This window comes from Microtus oregoni, unplaced genomic scaffold, assembly GCF_018167655.1.
Source record: "Microtus oregoni isolate MIOR12 unplaced genomic scaffold, Mior012 000006F_ref0000085, whole genome shotgun sequence".
NCBI classification, from domain to species: domain Eukaryota; kingdom Metazoa; phylum Chordata; class Mammalia; order Rodentia; family Cricetidae; genus Microtus; species Microtus oregoni.
In genome coordinates this window covers 30,572,604-30,593,355 of record NW_024543065.1, presented here as the reverse complement: position 1 = coordinate 30,593,355, position 20,752 = coordinate 30,572,604, and the positions used below count along the sequence as shown (strand labels likewise).

Below are 20,752 nucleotides of genomic sequence, written 5' to 3'. Positions count from 1 at the left end.
ATTTCTGGGGGCATTTTCCACCCCTTTCTGTTTGTTTAACATATGCTTTATAGTTTGATTTTATCTTTTTACCACTGCCTGACCTGTAGGATTGTGTGGTATACCTGTAATATGCTTAAAATTGTTTCATTTTCCTAGGGACATAATCTGGGCCATTATCTGTGTTTATTTGTGTAGGCCATAACTTCTAATAATTGTGTGATTACTGAATCAGCCTTTTCTGAGCTTAAAGCAGTTGCCCACTGAAAATCTGAATAAGTGTCAATGGTATGGTGTACATATTTTAACTGTCCAAATTCTGCAAAGTGAAAAACATCCATCTGCCAGATTTCCTTCCTTAGCATGCTCTTTAGGTTATTCCATGCAGGTAGCAGTGTTTGTTTATAGAAAGAGCAAGTAGAGCATCTCTTTAAAGTCTCCTTAGCTCATTTCCATGTAAGAGAAAACTCTTTCTTTAACCCTTTACTATTGACATGATATTTCTTTATGAAATTCTGAGACCTGCAACATGCTTCCAATCAAAATTGACCAATTTCTGCATTACCTTGAGCTAGAGGACCTGGCAGACACATATGGGATCAGATTGTGGTCTGTATGAATGACAAAGCCTATTGCTGATAATGTCTTGCACCTGGATAAATAATGAAGTCAATTCTGTATCATCTGGTATAAATTCAGCAGTTTCAATATGCAATATAACTCTTTCTGCATATTGTGAATTAGTAACTATATTAAGTGATTCTTTAAAATCCTATAGCCCCATGAGAATAGCATATAATTCTGAATTCTGGGAAGAATTATAAGAGCTTTGTTCTACATCCAGGCCTAGGGAGCTGGGTATCCATATAGACTAGGGTCCCCAAACGCCATAACATCCCGTCAAAACAAGTCCCAGTACCTTTGTCAATGACTTCTCAGTCCGCCCCCATTGTCAGCCACAATCAGAGAGTTTGATCACATGCTCATTCAGACCCTGTCCAGCTGGTTTTGGTGAGCTCCCATTAGAACAGGCACACTGCCTCAGTTGGTGGATCAACCCCTCGCGGTCCTAACTTCCTTGCTCATCTTCTCCCTCCTTTCAATTGAACCTTGGGAACTCAGTCCTTGCTCTGATGAGGGTCTCTGTCTCTATCTCCATCCATCGCTGGACGAAGATTTTATGGTGATATTTGAGATAATCATCAATGTGATAGTGGGACAAGGACAGTTCAGGCACGCTCTTTTATGCTGTCCAAGCATCTATCTGGGGACATCCCCGTGGATAGCTGGAATCCCCTCTAGAGCCAAGTCTCTTACCAACCCTAAAATGGATCCCTTACTGCAGGTAACCCTTGAGACTTGGACTCACTTCTTTTTTTTTCTCAATTGTTAATTTCTTTTTAATCTGAGACATCTGTCAAAGAAGCCTCTAAGGTCATGCACATGCCAGGAGAACCCTTCACTATCCATCCATATCCCCTGCCAAGCTTTGTTAGCATTTGATTACAAGGAAGAGAGCAGCAAATTGCTATTTAATTTAATGAACATGAGTGTATCCATGGGTTGAATGCATTAGATATTGGGAATCTTTTGCATTGAAACAACTATCCTAGTAGTAAGACACACATGCCTGTCTTAAAGTTTGAGTTAACTGAAAGGTCATTTGTGTTTCAAAAATGTACAAGTAGGAGAAGAGTGGTTTATATACTAAAAGCCTGGCCTGTGACTGGATTGAAAATGTTGTGACGAACGGTGGGCAGTGTTCCCGCCTGGATCCCGGGTAGCTTACCCCTGAAATAATTATACGGAATCTGTATTCTTTTAAACACTGCTTGGCCCATTAGTTCTAGCCTCTTATTGGCTAATTCTCACATCTTGATTAACCCATTTCTAGTAATCTGTGTATCATCACGAGCTGGTGGCTTACCAGGGAGATTCTGAACTTGCGTCTGCCTCAGAGAGGAGAATCATGGCAACTGCCTTACTTGGCTTCGTTCTCCCAGCATTCTGTCTGTCTACTCCGCCTACCTAATTTTCTGTCGTATTAAAGGCCAAGGCAGTTTCTTTATTAACCAATGAAATCAACACAAAACAGAAGACTCTCCCACATCATGAAAAGATCACTTGAAGCTTGAGTTGTGTCCTTTCTTTGATAACTGCATATTCTCCCTCTTACATTCTATTTATTTATATAAAAGCCTTGGAGACCCTGCTTATGCAGCCATGTAATCTTATCTTTAGAAATTCCTCTTCCAGGATTATTGATGGAAGTTGTATAGCACAAGCTCTTACTTGTATTTGTGTGTGTGTGTCTGTGTTTGCGTGTGTTTGTGTGTGTCTCGAAAACAAGAAAAAAACCAACAAATAAAAAAACAAACGATTCACCTCACTGACCAGGTTTTTTATTCATACCAAAGTTCTTGGTAAACCTTCATCTCTCTATCTCATGTTCCTGTTATTTATTTTATTTTGTTTTTTCAAAACAGTTTTTCTCTGTGTGACAGCCCTGGCTATCGTGCTGTAAATAGCCATCTCTGGCCTCAATCTTAGGAGGCCCCGTCGCTGTGCTCCTTGTACCTTGGGACCTCCCCCCGTAGGGTCAAGATAGCCCCCATACCTTGACACCTCCCAATGAGGAGGGTCAAGATCGCCACCAAACCTTGACCCCTCCCTAGAGGAGGTCAGTAGCCGCCAAACCTTGACCCCTCCCCAGAGGAGGTCAGGACCCCTTAAGCAGTCTAATTAACTGCTCCCTGAAAAGTGTCTTCGTGGTCCTGTGATCACGTTGGCGGCTTTCTGGCTCCCATCCGGGCCACCCGAGAGCACAGGAGTCCTATTAAACCTGGATATGTTTTAATTAGGCATTTTTTGATATGGCATTTTTGTGTCGACAGCAAGAAACTATGTCTAACACATGCAACTGGAATTGTAGGTCATACTGGCCTTGATAAAAACGTCTGCCTCTGACTCTGCAGTGTTGGGTTTAAAGTTGTGAGTCACCATGGCTCGCTTTCCAGGGTTCAGTTTAGAGATAAATAATTCTAGTGTTTTACCCAGAAGTCCCAGAAGTATGAGCTTGTACCTTGCATTTTTCTGTGCGTTTCTGTGGTGAAATTAACAGAATCGTTGCTCTTTGCTTCCTTACTGTCAAAGGGGTGAGCTCCTTTCTGTACCCCACCTTATCACTTCCTGTCTAGACCTCTCAAGCACTGGGATTAAAGTTGTGGATTAAACGCGAGGAATGCTGGGAGTAAAGGCATGGGTGGGGCCACAAGGAGGTATTAAATCCCAGAAGCTAGGCCTTTCCCGGAGAACAGAAATCTTGCTTAGTCGTCTTGAAGCTTGTCAAGGCTTTTGGTCATGATGGAAAATTGTAGCTATGTTTGGGAGACCACCGAGATGCGAGAAATCCGGAGAAGAACTGTCTGGCAGGTCAGACAAAAGGAGACTCTGATAGCAGCTTTCTCAAGGAACCCTTACCCAACATTCAGGGAAAGAGAGGAACTTGCCAGGCAAATGGGGCTGCCTGAGTCGCGTGTCCGGGTGTGGTTTCAAAACCAGGGGAATCGCACAGGGTTGGTGAGGTCTCTGCAGAGACCTGAAGAGCATGTTGTGAAGGCAGAAGCTAGAAGCACACTCACAGTCGCACAAGGCCCCGCACACAAATCAGCTCCTTCCAGTTGACAATCCTGCACCAAGCTTTCGAGAAGGACCCATTTCTGAAACTTCCTGCCAGGGAGGACCTTGCCAGAAGGACCGGTTTACCTGAAGACACTATCCACATGTGGTTCCAGAACAGAAGAGCCCGCCACCATGTTGGTGGCAGGGGCAGAGTATGAGGACAACACTCTCAGGCATCATCTGTGCTGAAGGGACGAATGTGTGACAGTGACACTGGGCTTGCCCCGGACAGCATGATTCCCGAAGGCAGCCTGTTTACTCTGGCTGCTGCAGGAGGTGGGGACATCCTCCAGTCTGTGACCCACACCACCTCAACAAGTTCCTCCAGAGTCTCATTGCCTGCAGCACCACAGACCTCTGAAGCAGACCACCCAGAGCTCCAGGAAGACGCATGGAACATGTGCCCTGAGGAATTTATCCACAGAGTGCTGAGAGAAATCACAGATAACCAGCTGGCATTCGCCACTCTGGACCCTGATGACCAAGGGGAGGAGAGAGACGAAACACCTGAGTACCTTCTGGAGGAAGAGGAATATCAGAAACTGCTGGATCTGTTGAAGAATTAATAAACTCATCTTGCCTGGAGGCCAAGACCTTTAGGGAAACCACCTACTGGGGACGATATGATCCCCGATTTGTGTATGATGGCCATTGAGAGAAATGTTCTGGCTGTAAAACATAGCTCCCTTGACTCCCCAACTGTGCAAATCTTCAGTAAGGCATGGAAGACTTCTAGGGTGTGTGTGTAACCTTTCAGAGAGCCCCAGGACGAGGATATTCCCTGGAAGGTGTCTTCTTGAGGCTAGAGTGAAATTTCACTTGTGATAGCTCAGCTGCATGCCGGACTGAGTAAAACCTCAACAGACACCAAACCAAGAGTCTGCCTGACCTGAATTCCACAAGATCTCTCAGGGAAACATTTCAGTTCTAGACTGCCTAGGCCACTACAGGATGCTCAGGAGGAGAAAGTCACTCTCACATGGGAAGTAACCTCTTCTTTGCTTCTCAATACCTAGTGTTGACATCTGAACTCACAAACAAGTCATTCCGTAGGAATAATCAACTTCATATCGAAAAACAACAATCATGGGATAGCTAAAACAACAGTGTAGAATGAAGAAACTTTGGCAGACATCACCATCCTTGCCTTCAAGCTCTGCTACGGAGTTAAAGTAATAAAAAGAGCTTTGTACTGGCATTAAAAACAGAGAGGTTGGAACCGGGCGGTGGTGGCACATGCCTTTAATCCCAGCACTTGGGAGGCAGAGGCAGGCGGATCTCTGTGAGTTTGAGACCCGCCTGGTCTACAAGAGCTAGTTTCAGGACAGCCTCCAAAGACGCAGAAAAACCCAGTCTCGAAAAACCAAAAAAAAAAAAAAATCCCAAATAACAAACAAACCAAAAAATCCCCAAACAAACAAAAAAAAAAGAGAGGTTGACCAATGGAATCAAATAGAAACCCCAGATATTAATTTACACACCTCTGAATACCTGCTTTATGACAAAATACTACAATTATACAATGGAAAAAAGAAAAACAAATGGTGCTGCCATAACTGAATGTCAACATGTAGAATAATGAAAATAGATCTATATCTATCCCCATGCACAAAAGTCAAGGCCAAACAAATTAAAGACCTCGGTATAAATCTAGCCACACTGAACCTGATAGAAGAGAAAGTGGGAAGTAGCCTTCAATGCACTGGTACAAGAGAGAACGTCCTAAATATTACCCCAGTAGCACAGATACTGAGAGCGGCAATAAATACATGGAATCTCCAGAAACTGAGAAGCTTCTGTAAAGCAAAGGACACACTCAATAATACAAAAAAGCAGCCTATTGAATGTAGTAATACAGGACAATAAAATTCCACTGTCATTCAATGACAACATAAAGATTAATACATTTTGTAGTTTTGTGCCTTTTTTTTTGGTTGGCTGTTTGCTGTTGTCATTTGGGTTTGTGTGTGTGTGCATGTGCGCCTCTCTCTCTCTCTCTCTCTCTCTCTCTCTCACTCCCTCTCTCTCTCTCTCTCTCTGTGTGTGTCTGTGACTATGCTTGGAAACAAATCTCAGAAGGAGCTTACTAGGTAGATCATCCTGGGCTGGAACACAAGGCTCCACCTGCCTCTGTGAAGCATGATTAATGAAAGCTCAGAGACTGATATTGGGGTTCAACCCGAAGACCAGAAAAATAAGCTGCGAGGCCCTGGCTCTTGCCATGACTTCAGTCTGAAAATGATGATCCTAACTCCAGGAATCTGAGAGTGAGATCTAGTGAAGTCTCTGAGCTTTAATTAATCTTGCATCGATTTGCGCCGAAAGTTAGGGGCATGAGTTTATGAAAAATTCATTTCTGTGAGGCTTTTTTATCCACCAGCCCAGGTCAGAGCTGGGATTGGAATTCCAGCTCTACGAAACGGGTGCACAAACCTGACCATGTGGGTTCAGGAAAGGCACTAGTGCTCCCTGGTTTGCTTCCTCTCCTGTGGTGACTATCCTTGCTGCCACACCACAGGGTACCCACACAGCTTTCCCAGGACTCCATCAGCCTTCCTGTGGCACCAGCCATGCACTATTTGCCTCCAGCCTCATGTCTCACACATGTTTACCTCAGCTTCCCCATCCCTGCAACTCACGTACAACTGCATCACAGTTGCTATGACCAGCATCTCTTCAACAAAAGTCCGCTTAGCTTGGTTGGTTGTGAGTTCTGCTTAGAAAATGTGCAGGTTTTTTTTTGGACCACATCATTATTGAAATTTAAATGTCTCACCTAAACTAGAACATTAACAGAAGTAAGTCATCTGCTAACTAATTTTTTTTTTGCAATTTGTAAATCACTTCTGAGATACTCACAGATGATATCCCCATGCAAGAATTCAATAACCTTTTCATTTTTATTGTAGATGGCGACATGTGTGATCTGCCTGGGATTTGTACATTCTTAGCCATAGCTGTTATCAGCTTGATAATTCCTATTGTATCTTGGTGAGGAACAATTCTATATTCTGTCAGGTAGGTTTTAAATCAATGCTGATTGGCCGGTAGCCAGGCAGGAAGTATAGGCAGGAAAACCAGACAGGAAGTAGAGGTGGTGCAATGAACACAGGAGTATTCTGGGAAGAAGGAAGCTCTTTCCCCTGTCCTGTCCAGACCATGGGAGAAGCAAGATGTGACCTGTCCCGCTGAAAAGGGTACTGAGACATGTGGCTAACATAGATAAAAATAATGTGTTAATATAAGTTCTAAGAAGTAATACGAAGACTGAGCTAATGGGTCACTCTGTTTACAGTTTATGGAGACCTCTGGATGTTTTTCTTTGGGACTTGCTGGCTGTGGGAATTTGGCAGGACAGAAAGTCCCAAAGCAGGCCCTCATGTTACAGAATGGTGCCACCACACGGACAACTGCATCCACATAAAACCTCAGAGAGCTTGGTAAGTAATTCTGGGCAGAAAAGAATAGATTAAGCATGGCTTCTTGGTAGCAGCAGTTTCTCGGATCTGCTCTGCTTGCTACAGGCAAGCAAGTGCTCTAATTTAAGAGAGGCTTCCTGACTCAGCTTTAGCTGCAAAACCCTCAGGGCTTTAAGAGGTCTTGCCAAGAAACACTGAAAAGGTGTCGATAAAAGCTGACTGCATGCCTTGTGGTTTTCAGCTATAGCAGGAAGAAAGCTGCTCCGTTTTTAAGTGCTGGCTTTCTAGTCCGTCGGCCAGGGCAAATGACTTTTTCAGGCAGGCGGTCCTAATATGGAGCATTGATTATGGTTTCTGAGTGCACTTCTGCAGTTTGCTTGCTGGCAGGGTCATTGAAACACTGTAGAGTGGGGGCAGTGAATGTGGCTGTGGCTGGTACCTCCAACAAGAGCCTGGAATTTTAGAAAGCTAAGGAATGGGCTGGATCCAAGCATCAAGGCCACAACTTTAATCCTAGCCATAGTGCTTAGCAAATTCAAGACTCATGAGGTCAGCAAAAGAGAGAGAGATATACAGTAAAGAGAAATTCAAAGATGAAGTAAACCTCGAAATGTTGTAAAAATATATGTTTTAGAATATATGTGTGTTAAAAATATGTGCAGGCTAAAGGTTGAAGTCCTTAAAATAAAAAAAGATAGAAAGAGAGAGGAGTTGGGTGTGGTGGTACACAGCTTTAATCCCAATGCTTGGGAGGCAGAGGTAGACAGATCTCTGTGAGTTCAAGGTGTGGTAGCACACACCTTTAATCCCAGCACTTGAGGCAGAGGCAGGTGGATCTCTGTGAGTTCAAAGACAGCCTTGTCTACAGAGTGAGTTCCACGACAGAGATACACAGAAGCCCTGTCTCAAAAAGCCAAAAATTAAAAATAACAGAAATAGAGGTTGGTGTAGGAGGGTCTTCTGTTTATGTGTTACTTTCATTTGTTAAATAAAGAAGCTGCCTTGTGTAAACCACCTGAAAACACATCAAAAATGCCTTCTTAATTACTGGGTGTTCTTCTTTACCTATCCCCACATTTTATATATAGTTCTTTGTTGACACCTTTTGTCTAAGAAAAACATTGTTCCTCACATTAGAAACCTCATTGGAACTATGGTAAGCACAATATCTTCATATTTGATATGAATCAGCATATATAAGTCAATATAACTATATCATAACATACTGTGATAATACAACATGCTTAGTGAAAAAAAATCTAGTGTTAATGTATTTTTAACTCTACTCTTTTTATTAAAGGAAACCACAAATTTCTGTAGTTCTCTCTAAATCTCAAAGTCCTAAATAAATGCATTTTCATATGAACAGTAACAGGTAAACATAGTTTTAGCAATGTGAGACTTAAAGTTTTCCAAACACTTCTCAGTCCAGGTTGTCAAGAAGGATCTGATGCTAACTAAAGAAATTACTTTCAGTTTTGTTTCATTCCACAACATCCACTTGTGACCTTTGACACTAAAAACCAGGTGAATACCATGATCCGCTTATTAGGATTTTTATCTACAGTTGAATTCAGCTTTCTTTTCCCCATTTCTGCTTTGCCTTGGTTGAGTATTACAGGGTAATACAGCCCAAGCTCTCAGCGCATAACTTGACAGCTGAGTAGATCACTTGAACTAAACACGGGAGAAACAGCATTTCTGTCTCTCCCATATCCATGAACATCTGTGTAATCTAGCCAGGAGTAAATACATTCTTGATTCCTGAGACTGTGCAGACGGTTAGTGTGATTTTTCTCAGGTGAATTGTGTTTGATGATACTTTTAATGCAAATCCTGAAGAGCGATTCCAGGCGATCAAGGCATACAAGCTTTTCCGTCAGTAGAAGCTCAGAAGAGATGGTTGCTTCTGCAGTAAGTATGTCTCTGCTCAGCAGTTATGCCCAATTTCTAATATCCAATTTATAAACCTATATTGCACATCTTTACCTCTTGGTTCTCATAGTCCTGCCTAAGAAGTTTATCTCTGGTGAAATTTACTTGGCTCTAGTTCTTGTGAGAGTTATGATTGAGTCTTTAAATGTATATGGTTTACACAGCGTGGACTTCCCTCCATTTTTTTTCTTGCCTGCTAATTATTATCTTGACTTGTATTCTGACTGAAATGATGATGTTCATCATTGAGGGTTTCCTTGTAATAGATGAATGTTGTAACTTGTTAATGTTCAGTTCCTCCGGAGATCATTTCATATTTTCATAGAAAGACAGAAAATAAAAAATTAAAAATGAAAAGAAAGGAAATACAAATGTATGGCATGACCTCCATCTGTTAGTTTAGCTGGTTTACTGGCTTATTAAAATGCATATACAATTGTTGAATGATGTGGGTCAAAAAATCCTATGCTAACTACAATATAGTCCATTTATGTCTTCTTTATTTATGGGGCAAATTCGTGAAACAGAAACTAGAATTCCAACCTGAGTTTTGTAGTGCGGGAACCACAGAGAGAGAGAGAGAGAGAGAGAGAGAGAGAGAGAGAGAGAGCAAACCTTGCACAGGCAGGCCTTTTTCTCTGGGTACCCAAAATATCATTCTCTAGCCTCGTCTCACCTCTTAAAGATTATTGGCTGACAGAGATTCCCCATCATACAATCACATGGAAGACTTTACCAAGAATAACCCATTCACTTACAAAAAGAAGTATTAAAAATGGCATATTATAGAAAGCAAAAGTACACAAACAGAATTCTACTTGTCAATCTAGAATGTGGCAGATATATCTAGCTTCTTCTTATATAAAACTGATGCTGTATCATTCAGTTTATAGTTTCCTTGCTTTCTTTCTTGGACAGTGACTATCACAACAGTAATGCTGTGACTGTTTTTGAAAACCTGTAATCAATTAATCTTAATGTATTGATGTTGACTTCATTCACCTGTGTTTGGTTCTCTGTGACAATGTTTACCATTTCAGACATTCTTTTTGGTTTTTGTATTCTTGCATTCATATACAGTGTTTTATTCTGTAGCCAAAATATTTTGGATTCAGCAATAATTATTTTGAAGCATTGGCAAGTGATGTATATAATATAATATATTAATCAGGAACTAAAGTTTTCCCTAATGATTTTAATGTGTAGCCTAGAATTGGAAACTACCTTGCATTGTATCTCCCAACATTTTCTCCCATAGACACAATTGTTTCCTTGGGAAGCTTTCAGAAAAATAGGCATGCATTTATATCTTTATATTCATTTATTTTTCCTTTTATGGAAAATAGATGTCTTTCTCACACAAAAGTTCCTTAATATTGTTTTCTCCCACTCCACTACAAAGTTTTCACAGCAACCTATAGAAATATCAAATATAATGCTGTAGAATTAACCAGAGCATAAAATTAAAAAGACATAAAGCAAAAGGTCGTAAATTAGGAAATGAAGAAATCAATCTGCCCTGTGTTGGAGAAAATGTCATCCACTTTCAGACCAGAGCTCTCCACCAGAAAAAACAACCCTAAAGCTTACAAAATAATCAAAGGGCTAGAGGTGATATGATAATCAAAAAGGTACAACAAGCACATGGTTCATAGACACAAATTCAGGCAAACCACTAATACAAATAAAATGAAAATAGTAAAAATAGATGACTCTTTTCAATCGTGCATCAAAGGATGTGATAGAGTGAAGAGACAGTTTCAGGGTTAACAGAAAATATTTACAAAGTGTATATCACAAGAGTTAATGTCTAGAGCACAAATAAAAACAAGTAAAAATGAGCAAATACTTGTATAAATGTTTATCCAAAGGTAAGCAAATGGCTAATAAGCATATGGAAAAAGCTGCCAAATGTTACCTATCTTGGAGAAATGAACTCAAATGTGCTATGAAATATGACTCTGCATCTATTAGAATGACTATGACAGAATTCTCTGACATTTTTAAACAAGACAATACAATCTTCACATTGTTCCTTTTAAGAGAAATAGAAGGAACAGTGAAAATTCATTTCATAAGACCATATTAACCCTGAGTAACATATTGTGATATAGTCCTCATACTCTTCCTGTGTTATCGAAGCAGTGGTGGAACCCTGTACTTTTAGTGGTGAGTAAGTTTATGATGAAAACTGATCTAAGCCATGGATGAGCAACCCAATCTACTGCCTTCACTTGTCCTTTATTAATTTGCCCACAGTGTTTTTAGCACTTTTTCAGGTCTTAGAAGTCAATCTCTATCCAGTAACCACACACGGTTGTCAGATCTTCCATGGTCTTTCCCACTGATGTAATTGGACCTAATTGCCATAAGAATCTCTTCATCCTTCTTGGGTATAGCAGTTCTTCCTCTTACTACACACCTGACATGGGGCAAATATTCAGTTGACAACAGTGTAGACATGCCTAATGTCATTGTCTGATGGAGGTGAGACTTGTATCTTGTCTGTTGCTTTCATTGGTTAGTTAATAAAGAAACTGCTTGGCCCTCTGATAGGGTAGAAATTAGATAGGCGGAGTAAACAGAACAAAATGCTGGCGAGAAAGAAGCTGAGTCAGGGAGTCACCATGATTCTCCTACTCCAGACAGATACAGGTTAAGATCTTACCTGGTAGGCCACTTCATGGGCTACACGAAATATTAGAAATGAGTTAGATCAATATGTAAGAGCTAGCCAATAAGAGGCTGGAACTAGCCGGGTAATGGTGGCGCAGGCCTTTAATCCCAGCACTTGGGAGGCAGATGCAGGCGGATCTCTGTGAGTTTGAGACCAGCCTGGTCTACAAGAGCTAGTTCCAGGACTGGCTCCAAAACCACAGAGAAACCCTGTCTTGAAAAATCAAAAAAAAAAAAAAGGCTGGAACTAATGGGCCAAGCAATGTTTAAATGAATACAGTTTCCGTGTAATTATTTCGGGTAAAGCTAGCCGGGTGGCAGAAAGCGGCCCGCTGCCCTTATTACAACAATTGTCATGACTCATGTTTATCCAACTACTGTCTTGTACAACATTTCCCATGAGGGTAGAGGCTCTTGACTGATGATTCACAGTATAATTGGAACCGCACATGAAATATCTGCCTCCCACTCACATACCTTATTCCAGCCTGTGAATTTACAGCTTAAATTTGTCCTAGTTCACTTTGTCATGCTTCCTCACACAGATTTTAGTATAGACTGTAATTTAGAGTATGTCTTTTAGAATAATGCTATTCAAGAACAAACCATGTTTTATGATGATTTGATGTATTCTTAGAATACATAAAGAGCTTTGTACCTTGGCACTTGATAAACTGTTTTCTTACATGATAGGACATCTTGACATTTGAGGATGTGTCAATAGACTTCTCTCAAGATGAGTGGGATTGCCTGGACTTTGCTCAGAGGGCTTTGTACAGGGATGTCATGTTGGAGACCTACAGTAATATGCTCTCTGTCGGTGAGACTTTTATTTTATGAATCCTTTTTATTCATAATTGTTTCATATAAGTGTGTTTTACAACTATGCCAAATTATCTCCCTGACTTTGACATGCTTATTTAATAAAATTTGAAGTTTATCATATAGAACAGAATGCTTTTTAAAACTTTACTTTGTTAATATTTGTCTGATTCTTGGAGATGACACTGATCATTCAAACTATTACAATATATTTTACTTTCAGACACACCATAGATTATATAGATTAGCAAATTTATGTCTCACTTGTTTCAATAGAAATCTCAAAAAGAACACAGGATATAGATTATTAATAAAAATGAGTTTGAATATTTTAAAATTTTAGAAGAGAACATTTAGGAAATTACATCCTGAATTTTACATTATTTGTCTTCTTATATAATCACTCTGATGATGTACTAGAAACCCATGTGTTTTACTGTTATCCCATGATAAGGTCATATGTCTGTTACAACATGCAGGTATTTCAGTGTCAAAACCAAACCTGATCAGTTGTCTTGAACAAAGCAAAGAGCCCTGGAATGTGAACATTAGAGAAAAGGAAGGCATTGAACAAGGTAAGCTAAAAAGAAGCATTGGCATTTGTGGGAATCCTAAGACTTGGAGAAATTCACCACTGCAGTGGGGTTTGCAAAAATCTTTAATGAAAACGATATAAAAATTTACATAGAATAATTATCACAAAATATTTTCCAGGTGTTTTTCACATAAAAATGTAAAAATAAACTCAAATTATGGTACAAAGAGAAAGAAAGATGATTTGTTGCCATATTCTTAACTGTCATCAGGCCATGAAATGAACAATACTGAAAAAAAATCATTATAATAAAATAAAACTTTCCCAGTGTATGAAAGAGTATTTCTCTGCACTGGTTCAAAATACTTGTATGCTCTCATGATAGTATTACATGGTTTTCATTGTTGTGTAATATAACACAAAATAAGAAAATATAATTTTATAGTGGTACTCATTTTGGGAGATGGCATTATTTTTTCTTTGCTTTAAATTCTACAGGATTTAAAAGTAACTTCATCTATTTTTGTAAAAGTATCATTTAGAATCATGAATTGTTTAGAAACATACATATTATTCATCTATTTTAAAATAATCTACAATCTCTGTATATTAAAATTTATAATATGTTAATTTCCATATAAAATTTGTGTATTCTCTTATTTTCCTTTGTGATGTATTCTGCAATTCATTTTTTTAGAGAAGGAAATTTGTGTCTTGATAATCTATTATTTTCAATATTTATATTAATTATTTTGAATACCCTACAATGTCATTTGATTATATTCAATCCTCAAACACCTCCTACATTCCCTTTTTCCAGACAACTTTGCTGTTTTTCTCTTTTTCTTTTATACTCAAAGGGCTTTGAGCCTGGCCTACAATATAATCAAACTTTCAGGAGGTGAACATCCTTAAAACAAATTTTATTCCTTTTCTCTAAGCATCTATCAGGTGATATAAGCATCTCACAAAGGAGTGGGTCTCCATGTCCTTTCACCCTTTCTTCACTGGAGTTTTATCTAGCTTGAGCTTTTTCATGTCTGATGCATGCTATCCTAATCCCTTGAGCTCACATGTACAGGTGTCATGTTGTATGAAGGAAGCATGGTTTTCATGTAGTAATTTATCACTTTTTTTCCTTTAACATTTATAATTGTTCTGTCCTGAATAAGCTCTGCACGTTATATAGAACAGGTTTGATATAAACATCCTACTTAGATCTAATTTTTTAATTGATTTTTATGGAGCTCAACATTATTTCCTGCTTCCCTCCTTTCCTCTCCCCTCCAATTCAAACCCCACCCAAGGTCCTCATACTCCCAATTTACTCAGGAGATCTTGTCTTTTTCTACTTCCCACATAGATTAGAATGTTATCTTGTTTTCTGCACCATGACAACTTGTGGGTCACCTTTTAGATGTCAAGCTCTATGAGAAGCTATAGAAATGAAAGTTTAGAGATGCAAGAGTCTGTGTATAAGTAATTAGACATCAGGTATAATTTTGAAAGTACATTCAAGCATTAAAATTGTGGTAGTTGGTGTTACTTGATATCTTTCAACAATTCTTCTTCAATTTTGCCTGAATACTGTTCATACCATTCTACAAAGTAAAAGCAGCAGATCACTGTGAAATTCTTTTCATAAGGAGAGTGACACTGATACCTAAACCACTTATATGCTCCAAAAGTACACGAATGATATGACAAGTTCCTCATGAACATATATACAAAACTTCTCAATAAAATATTTGAAAACTGAATCTAAAAACACAACATCAAAATATCATTTACTACAGCAGGAGCTGGTGTAGAGGGGTTGTATTCTCTTCCGGGACAGTCTGCCCTAGGTGGGCACATACTCACCCATCTGGATGAAACTCCTCAGCACTGATACAGGGACACCTGGTATTCCAAGGACACCGCAGACACAAGGGCGGACATCGCCTATTTGTTTCTTAAGAAATGACAGAATGTGGTTAAATTCAGACCTGAGTGAATATGAGGAGATCCATAGGTGATTTGAAGCATGAAAGTGATAATAAGAATGTATTTTATTAAAATCATCTATTTTATGTGAGGGGAAAAAGGGAAAAATATGATTACAATGATATAATCAGTTTTCAGAATTTTTTATGTCTGAAAAGTTATGAAACTCTTCAAAGTGGTATACATGGTTGTCTGAGAAACAGTATAGTAGTGAGAAACAGTAATAACTGTTTCCTGCTGTTCATGTTTTCTTTCTTTATTAATTAATAATTTATCTGATTTAAATATTATTTGTTGGCTTATTTAAAGTGTTTGAAGAGATGAGATTTTTCTATAAAAAACAATTTCATAACAAATATTATTTTTTATACTTGGGCTTTGTAATAGTTACTTTTCAATTGCTGTGATAAAACACAAGGCATAGAAAAAAGATCAATGCTGATGAATCAGAAGGAGTAGTTTACAGGGAGCTGGAACAGCAGTGAGAGGTCCCGTATAGAAACACCATATGAATCAGAGACCTTATTAGTGGCAGCAGAAGACTTTAGAGATCTCAAATCAAGACTCTAGGAATGTAGACTTTCCATTAACTTGATACCTCTTAATCCTCCCCATAAATATACACCATCTTCAGGCCATGTATTCAGATGTCTGAATATATGGGATCATTTAACTCAAACCAGTATATTCTTATTTATTATTCTGAATATTATGCTTGAAAAGCTCAAGGTAATATAATTTCAACCCTGCCATTTTATATATTCTTTATTATTTATTTATTTTTTATTAAAAATTTTGGTCTACAGAGCTAGTTCCAGGGTAGGCTCCAAAGCCACAGAGAAACCCTGTATCGAAAAAGCAAAAAAAAAAAAAATTTCTGCCTCTTCCCCACCTCCCATTTCTTTCCCCCTCTCCCCACTCCTCTCCCCTTCCCTCTCCAGTCCAAAGAGCAGTCAGGGTTCCCTGCCCTGTGGGAAGTCCAAGGTCCTTCCCCTTCCATCCAGGTCTAGGAAGATGAGCATCCAAACAGGTTCAAGGTAATATATTTTCAGTCCTGCCACTTTATTTATTTTTTAGTGCATGTTATGAAAGATGTTATATCATTTGCCATGAGATATTGTTTCATAAGAATAAATAATAATCATGAGGGTTTTATGCCACATAGTATAATTAAACATTTCCTATTTTCCAGGTCTATATTCCCATCAAACACAAGACCTATTTGCACAGGAGAATACACAGGATTCAGTCCTGAAGCTGGTATCTGGAATATTGGTAAGTTTTAACCTAGAAACCTTGTACTTAAGAATATGTTAAAAATTTGGTGATGAGAGTAAAAAGAAAGGTTTATGTTATACTTGAAATAATTTTTAATCACCAGCCATCCTGGATAAATTTGCCAAAATAGGTCAAGAATCTCTACCTTATTGTGGATGTTGTCACATTAGATCTCATACATTTACAGAAGTTTCTTTTCTAAACAAATACACTTAAAGTCCTAAAATATATTTTTATCTGCAAAGAAAGTTGAAAAATCTGAAAACTGAATGATACATGTTATATCAAGCATTCTCTAGATTTCCCACAAATATTAATTACAGTTGTGACATAGTAAGCAATTTAGATCCACATGAGAAGGTTTTTCTCAATAAAATCACACTGAAAATACATCATAGATAGCTGTTTTACGTGGGAAAATTCTTACACAGGTGCTGATGCTATTAAACTGTTTCCTAACATCATAGATAGCTGTTTTAGTTGGGAAAATTCTTAGACAGGTACTGATGCTATTAAGCTGTTTTCTAAGAGTTTTAGGAAGAATAGGTACCAGAACCCTCAGTTGACCGAAAAAAAATGCCATAACCACTACATCACAGTACATATTTTCTCAGTATTTAAATACATAGTATAAGGGTATTATTCCTGAGAAGTGTACAGAGACTTTTTATTATAACACACACCATTTTTTGTTCCAGTATGACCAGAAACAAGAAAAGCATTATATAAACAATCAAAATGAAGAGAGACAATGCAACTATAAGGAGTGTGGGAAGAGCTTCAACAGATATTCCTGCCACACTAGTTATAAGAGAATTAATTCCAAAGAGAAGGCATATAAATTTGAAAACTATGATAAATCATTTTCCTATCATGGAAGTCCTCAAGCTCTCCAAAGAATCCCTTTTGGTGACAAACCTTACAGTTGTAAAGAATGTGGGAATTCCTTTACCCGTGTCTCAACACTGAAACAACATCACAGAATCCATACTGGTCAGAAACCTTACAGATGTCAAGAATGTGGCAAATCATTTACTCGTCATGCACATCTTCAAACTCACCACAGGATCCACACTGGTGAGAAACCTTACAGATGTCAAGAATGTGGTAAGTGTTTTACCACTGCCTCAAACCTACACACCCATCACATAATTCATACTGGTGAGAAACCTTACAGATGTCATGAATGTGGCAAGTCCTTTAACCATGTCTCAACACTTTATAGACATCACAGACTTCATACTGGTGAGAAACCTTACAGATGTAAAGAATGTGGGAATTCCTTTACCCGTGTCTCAACATTGAAACAACATCACAGAATTCATACTGATGAGAAACCTTACAGATGTCAAGAATGTGGCAAATCATTTACTCGTCATGCACATCTTCAAACTCACCACAGGATCCACACTGGTGAGAAACCTTACAGATGTCAAGAATGTGGTAAGTGTTTTACCACTGCCTCAAACTTACACACCCATCACATAATTCATACTGGTGAGAAACCTTACAGATGTCAAGAATGTGGCAAGTCCTTTAACCATGTCTCAACACTTCACAGACATCACAGACTTCATACTGGTGAGAAACCTTACAGATGTCAAGAATGTGGCAAGTCCTTTACTTGTCGTGCAAATCTTCAAACTCACCAAAGAATTCACACTGGTGAGAAACCTTACAGATGTCAAGAATGTGGAAAGTCATTTGCTCGTCATGCAAGTCTTCAAGCTCACCAAAAACTTCATACTGATGAGAAACCTTACAGATGTCAAGAATGTGGCAAGTCCTTTAACCAGCTGTCAAATCTTCACAAACATTGCAGAATCCATACTGGTGAGAAACCTTACAGATGTGAAGAATGTGGCAAGTCCTTTAATGATGTCTCAACACTTTCCAGACATCAAAGAATCCATACTGGTGAGAAACCTTACAGATGTAAAGAATGTGGCAAGTCCTTTAACGATGTCTCAACACTTTCCAGACATCACAGAATTCATACTGGTGAGAAACATTACAGATGTCAAGAGTGTGGCAAATTCTTTACCCATTTCTCATCACTTCATAGACATCACAGACTTCATACTGGTGAGAAACCTTACAGATGTCAAGAATGTAGGATGTCCTTTACTTTTCGTGCAAACCTTCAAGCTCATTGCAGTATCCATATTGGTGAGAAACTTTACACATGTCAGGAATGTGGCAAGTCCTTTACTACATGCTCAAGTCTTAGAAGGCATCACAAAATACATGTAATGGGCACACTTCTTAAAAGTTCTTAGTTTAACTCACACTAATACAGTTTACCTGTCTTGATATACTGAACAAATTATTTCAAAGACTCAAATCCTTAAATTACTTTCCAAGCTTTGTCAGTAATCATCTGGCACTACAAATCTAATAAATTTAATAAATTGTGTCCAGGTTTAAATATTATAATCATGAAACATTCATAACAAAATTAATTATTCACTATTTTGGGAGATGTAACCATTCAAATATAAAATATTATCAATAAGTAAATATCTCTAGTAGGAATGAATTAAGCAATAACATTCCTTGACTGTATATCAAGGTAATGTGTTAAAGAACCAGCCAAAATTACACTATTCCAGATTTTGTTGCATATTTTAGATCTTGGAATATGGTTGTTTAGGTAATGTGATTATATTCTACATATACATTATTTTCCTGTAACTATTTATGATTTCATATAAATAGGTGCTCATTTTTAACTTCATGTCTTTTCCTTCTTTGCAATAAAGATGTTAAATATTTTAGACATTTTTCATCTTTTTGTTTTGATAGTTTATACTTTAATTGCATGATAACATTAATGTGAGCTGTTCTGTAGATAATAGTAACAATATCAATATGTCATAACAAAGAAGTATATTTTTCCTAGGACATGTATATACTGTGAACATGTATTACTGTGATGACATAATAGGAAGTAAATGGACAAAAGCCAAATAGGAGATATATTCAGGTCTTACAAGGAGATAGTGGAAGTAGGAGGAGGAGTTGAGGAAGGCATGTTGCCACCAGAGATGGAGGAAGCTGGATGTGTGGTAGGTTTTAGAACATAGCATAAAAATACATGGATTAATTAAACTTATGAGAGTTAGTTGGAAAGAAACCTGGAATTTTGATCTGGCTTGCCCTTGCTCACTTCTCATGAATCACTGAGTTCCTAATTACACATTTCCCGGTGTGTGCTGAAAACAGTGCTTCTTTATAGTCCTACACAACATTTGACTCTTTACATCTCTCATAATTCTGTTCTGAACCATCCTTTGAATTGCAGGGAGGGGATGATATTTAAAGGATACTTAAAGCTGAACATATTCTTATTGTCTGCACTGTGACTGCAGGTTGTCTCTCTTTTAGCAGTAAACATATGCAGGTAATTTCTGAGATGGAGGCTTAGCGATGCAGTAGTTGCTGGTAAAAGATAGGAAATGAGGAATAATTTTAAACCTTAAGCTTGTATCAGAATAATAGTAGCAGGTGGCACTTTCTAACTTTTGGTAATTCTTCTAGAACAAACATGAATTCACCTCAAATAATTGTACAAACTAGAAGCAGAAGGAACAGTGTGACATTCTTTTCATGAGGACACTTACCTCAAAACCTAAGCCACATAAAATTTAGCAAAAAGTGATTGATATAACACTTTTAGCTTTTTGAGGAAATTCCACATTGATTTTATTCTGTGTTACCATATAAATAATTATCTTTTCTTCAGATATACATCAATATTTGTTATCCTTTATTAATATTGTTATTTTTCTTCGTCATTCTGATATGGGGAAGAGATTTCAAGGGATAGTTAATTTGCATTTCTCTGATTGCTAAGCTTGTTGAACTTTAGAAAATACCTCTCAAACAGAATTATAATTTTTTGAGATTTCTGTTTAGGTTTATGTCTAGTTTTAATGCTAGTGGCATTTTTGTTTTTGTTTGCTTCTTTGATACTCTCTCTTTTTTGGTGTATAACCATATAGTTCTAGGTATGTTCTACAATCAATATCAGATGTTAGCTTGTAATGTTATTTTCCTAATCTTAACAGAGTCTTTTTTTTGAAAGATAGTAATCTGTTATCTATGAATGGCAGTTAATTTTATGAAGTCTTATTTGTCACTACTTGGTCTTAAACGCTATGGTCTAAGGATCTTTGCCAGAAAGTCCTCTCCTTTGCTTACTGTGAACTCTGTGATTATTCTGTCTTTATAAGAGAACATTGTAAAAACCAACTTTACTTTCTTTGAATTTTCCACATCATTAAATTATTTTTGTAACCCAAGCTAATGCATACATGAGATTTAAATTAACCTCCTCGACAATAAATGCTAAATACAGTAGAAAGATAAAACATGATATGCAATGGTGTTTGTAGTACTGTCTGTTATTGGTAGTGTCAAGGGGGTTCATTGACAAGTC

At 38.0% G+C, this 20,752-nt stretch overlaps 1 protein-coding gene across 1 annotated transcript in view; it reads left to right on the top strand.

The window, feature by feature from the left end:
• Positions 1-20,752, top strand: part of LOC121449752 (zinc finger protein 208-like) — a 163,917-nt gene that overhangs the window by 80,968 nt on the left and 62,197 nt on the right. The window contains exons 9-12 of the mRNA XM_041654436.1: positions 12,384-12,510; positions 12,992-13,087; positions 16,226-16,308; positions 17,010-18,321. Of these exons, the coding sequence (XP_041510370.1) occupies positions 12,384-12,510; positions 12,992-13,087; positions 16,226-16,308; positions 17,010-18,321 (1,618 nt within the window). The remainder of the gene's footprint in view (positions 1-12,383; positions 12,511-12,991; positions 13,088-16,225; positions 16,309-17,009; positions 18,322-20,752) is intronic.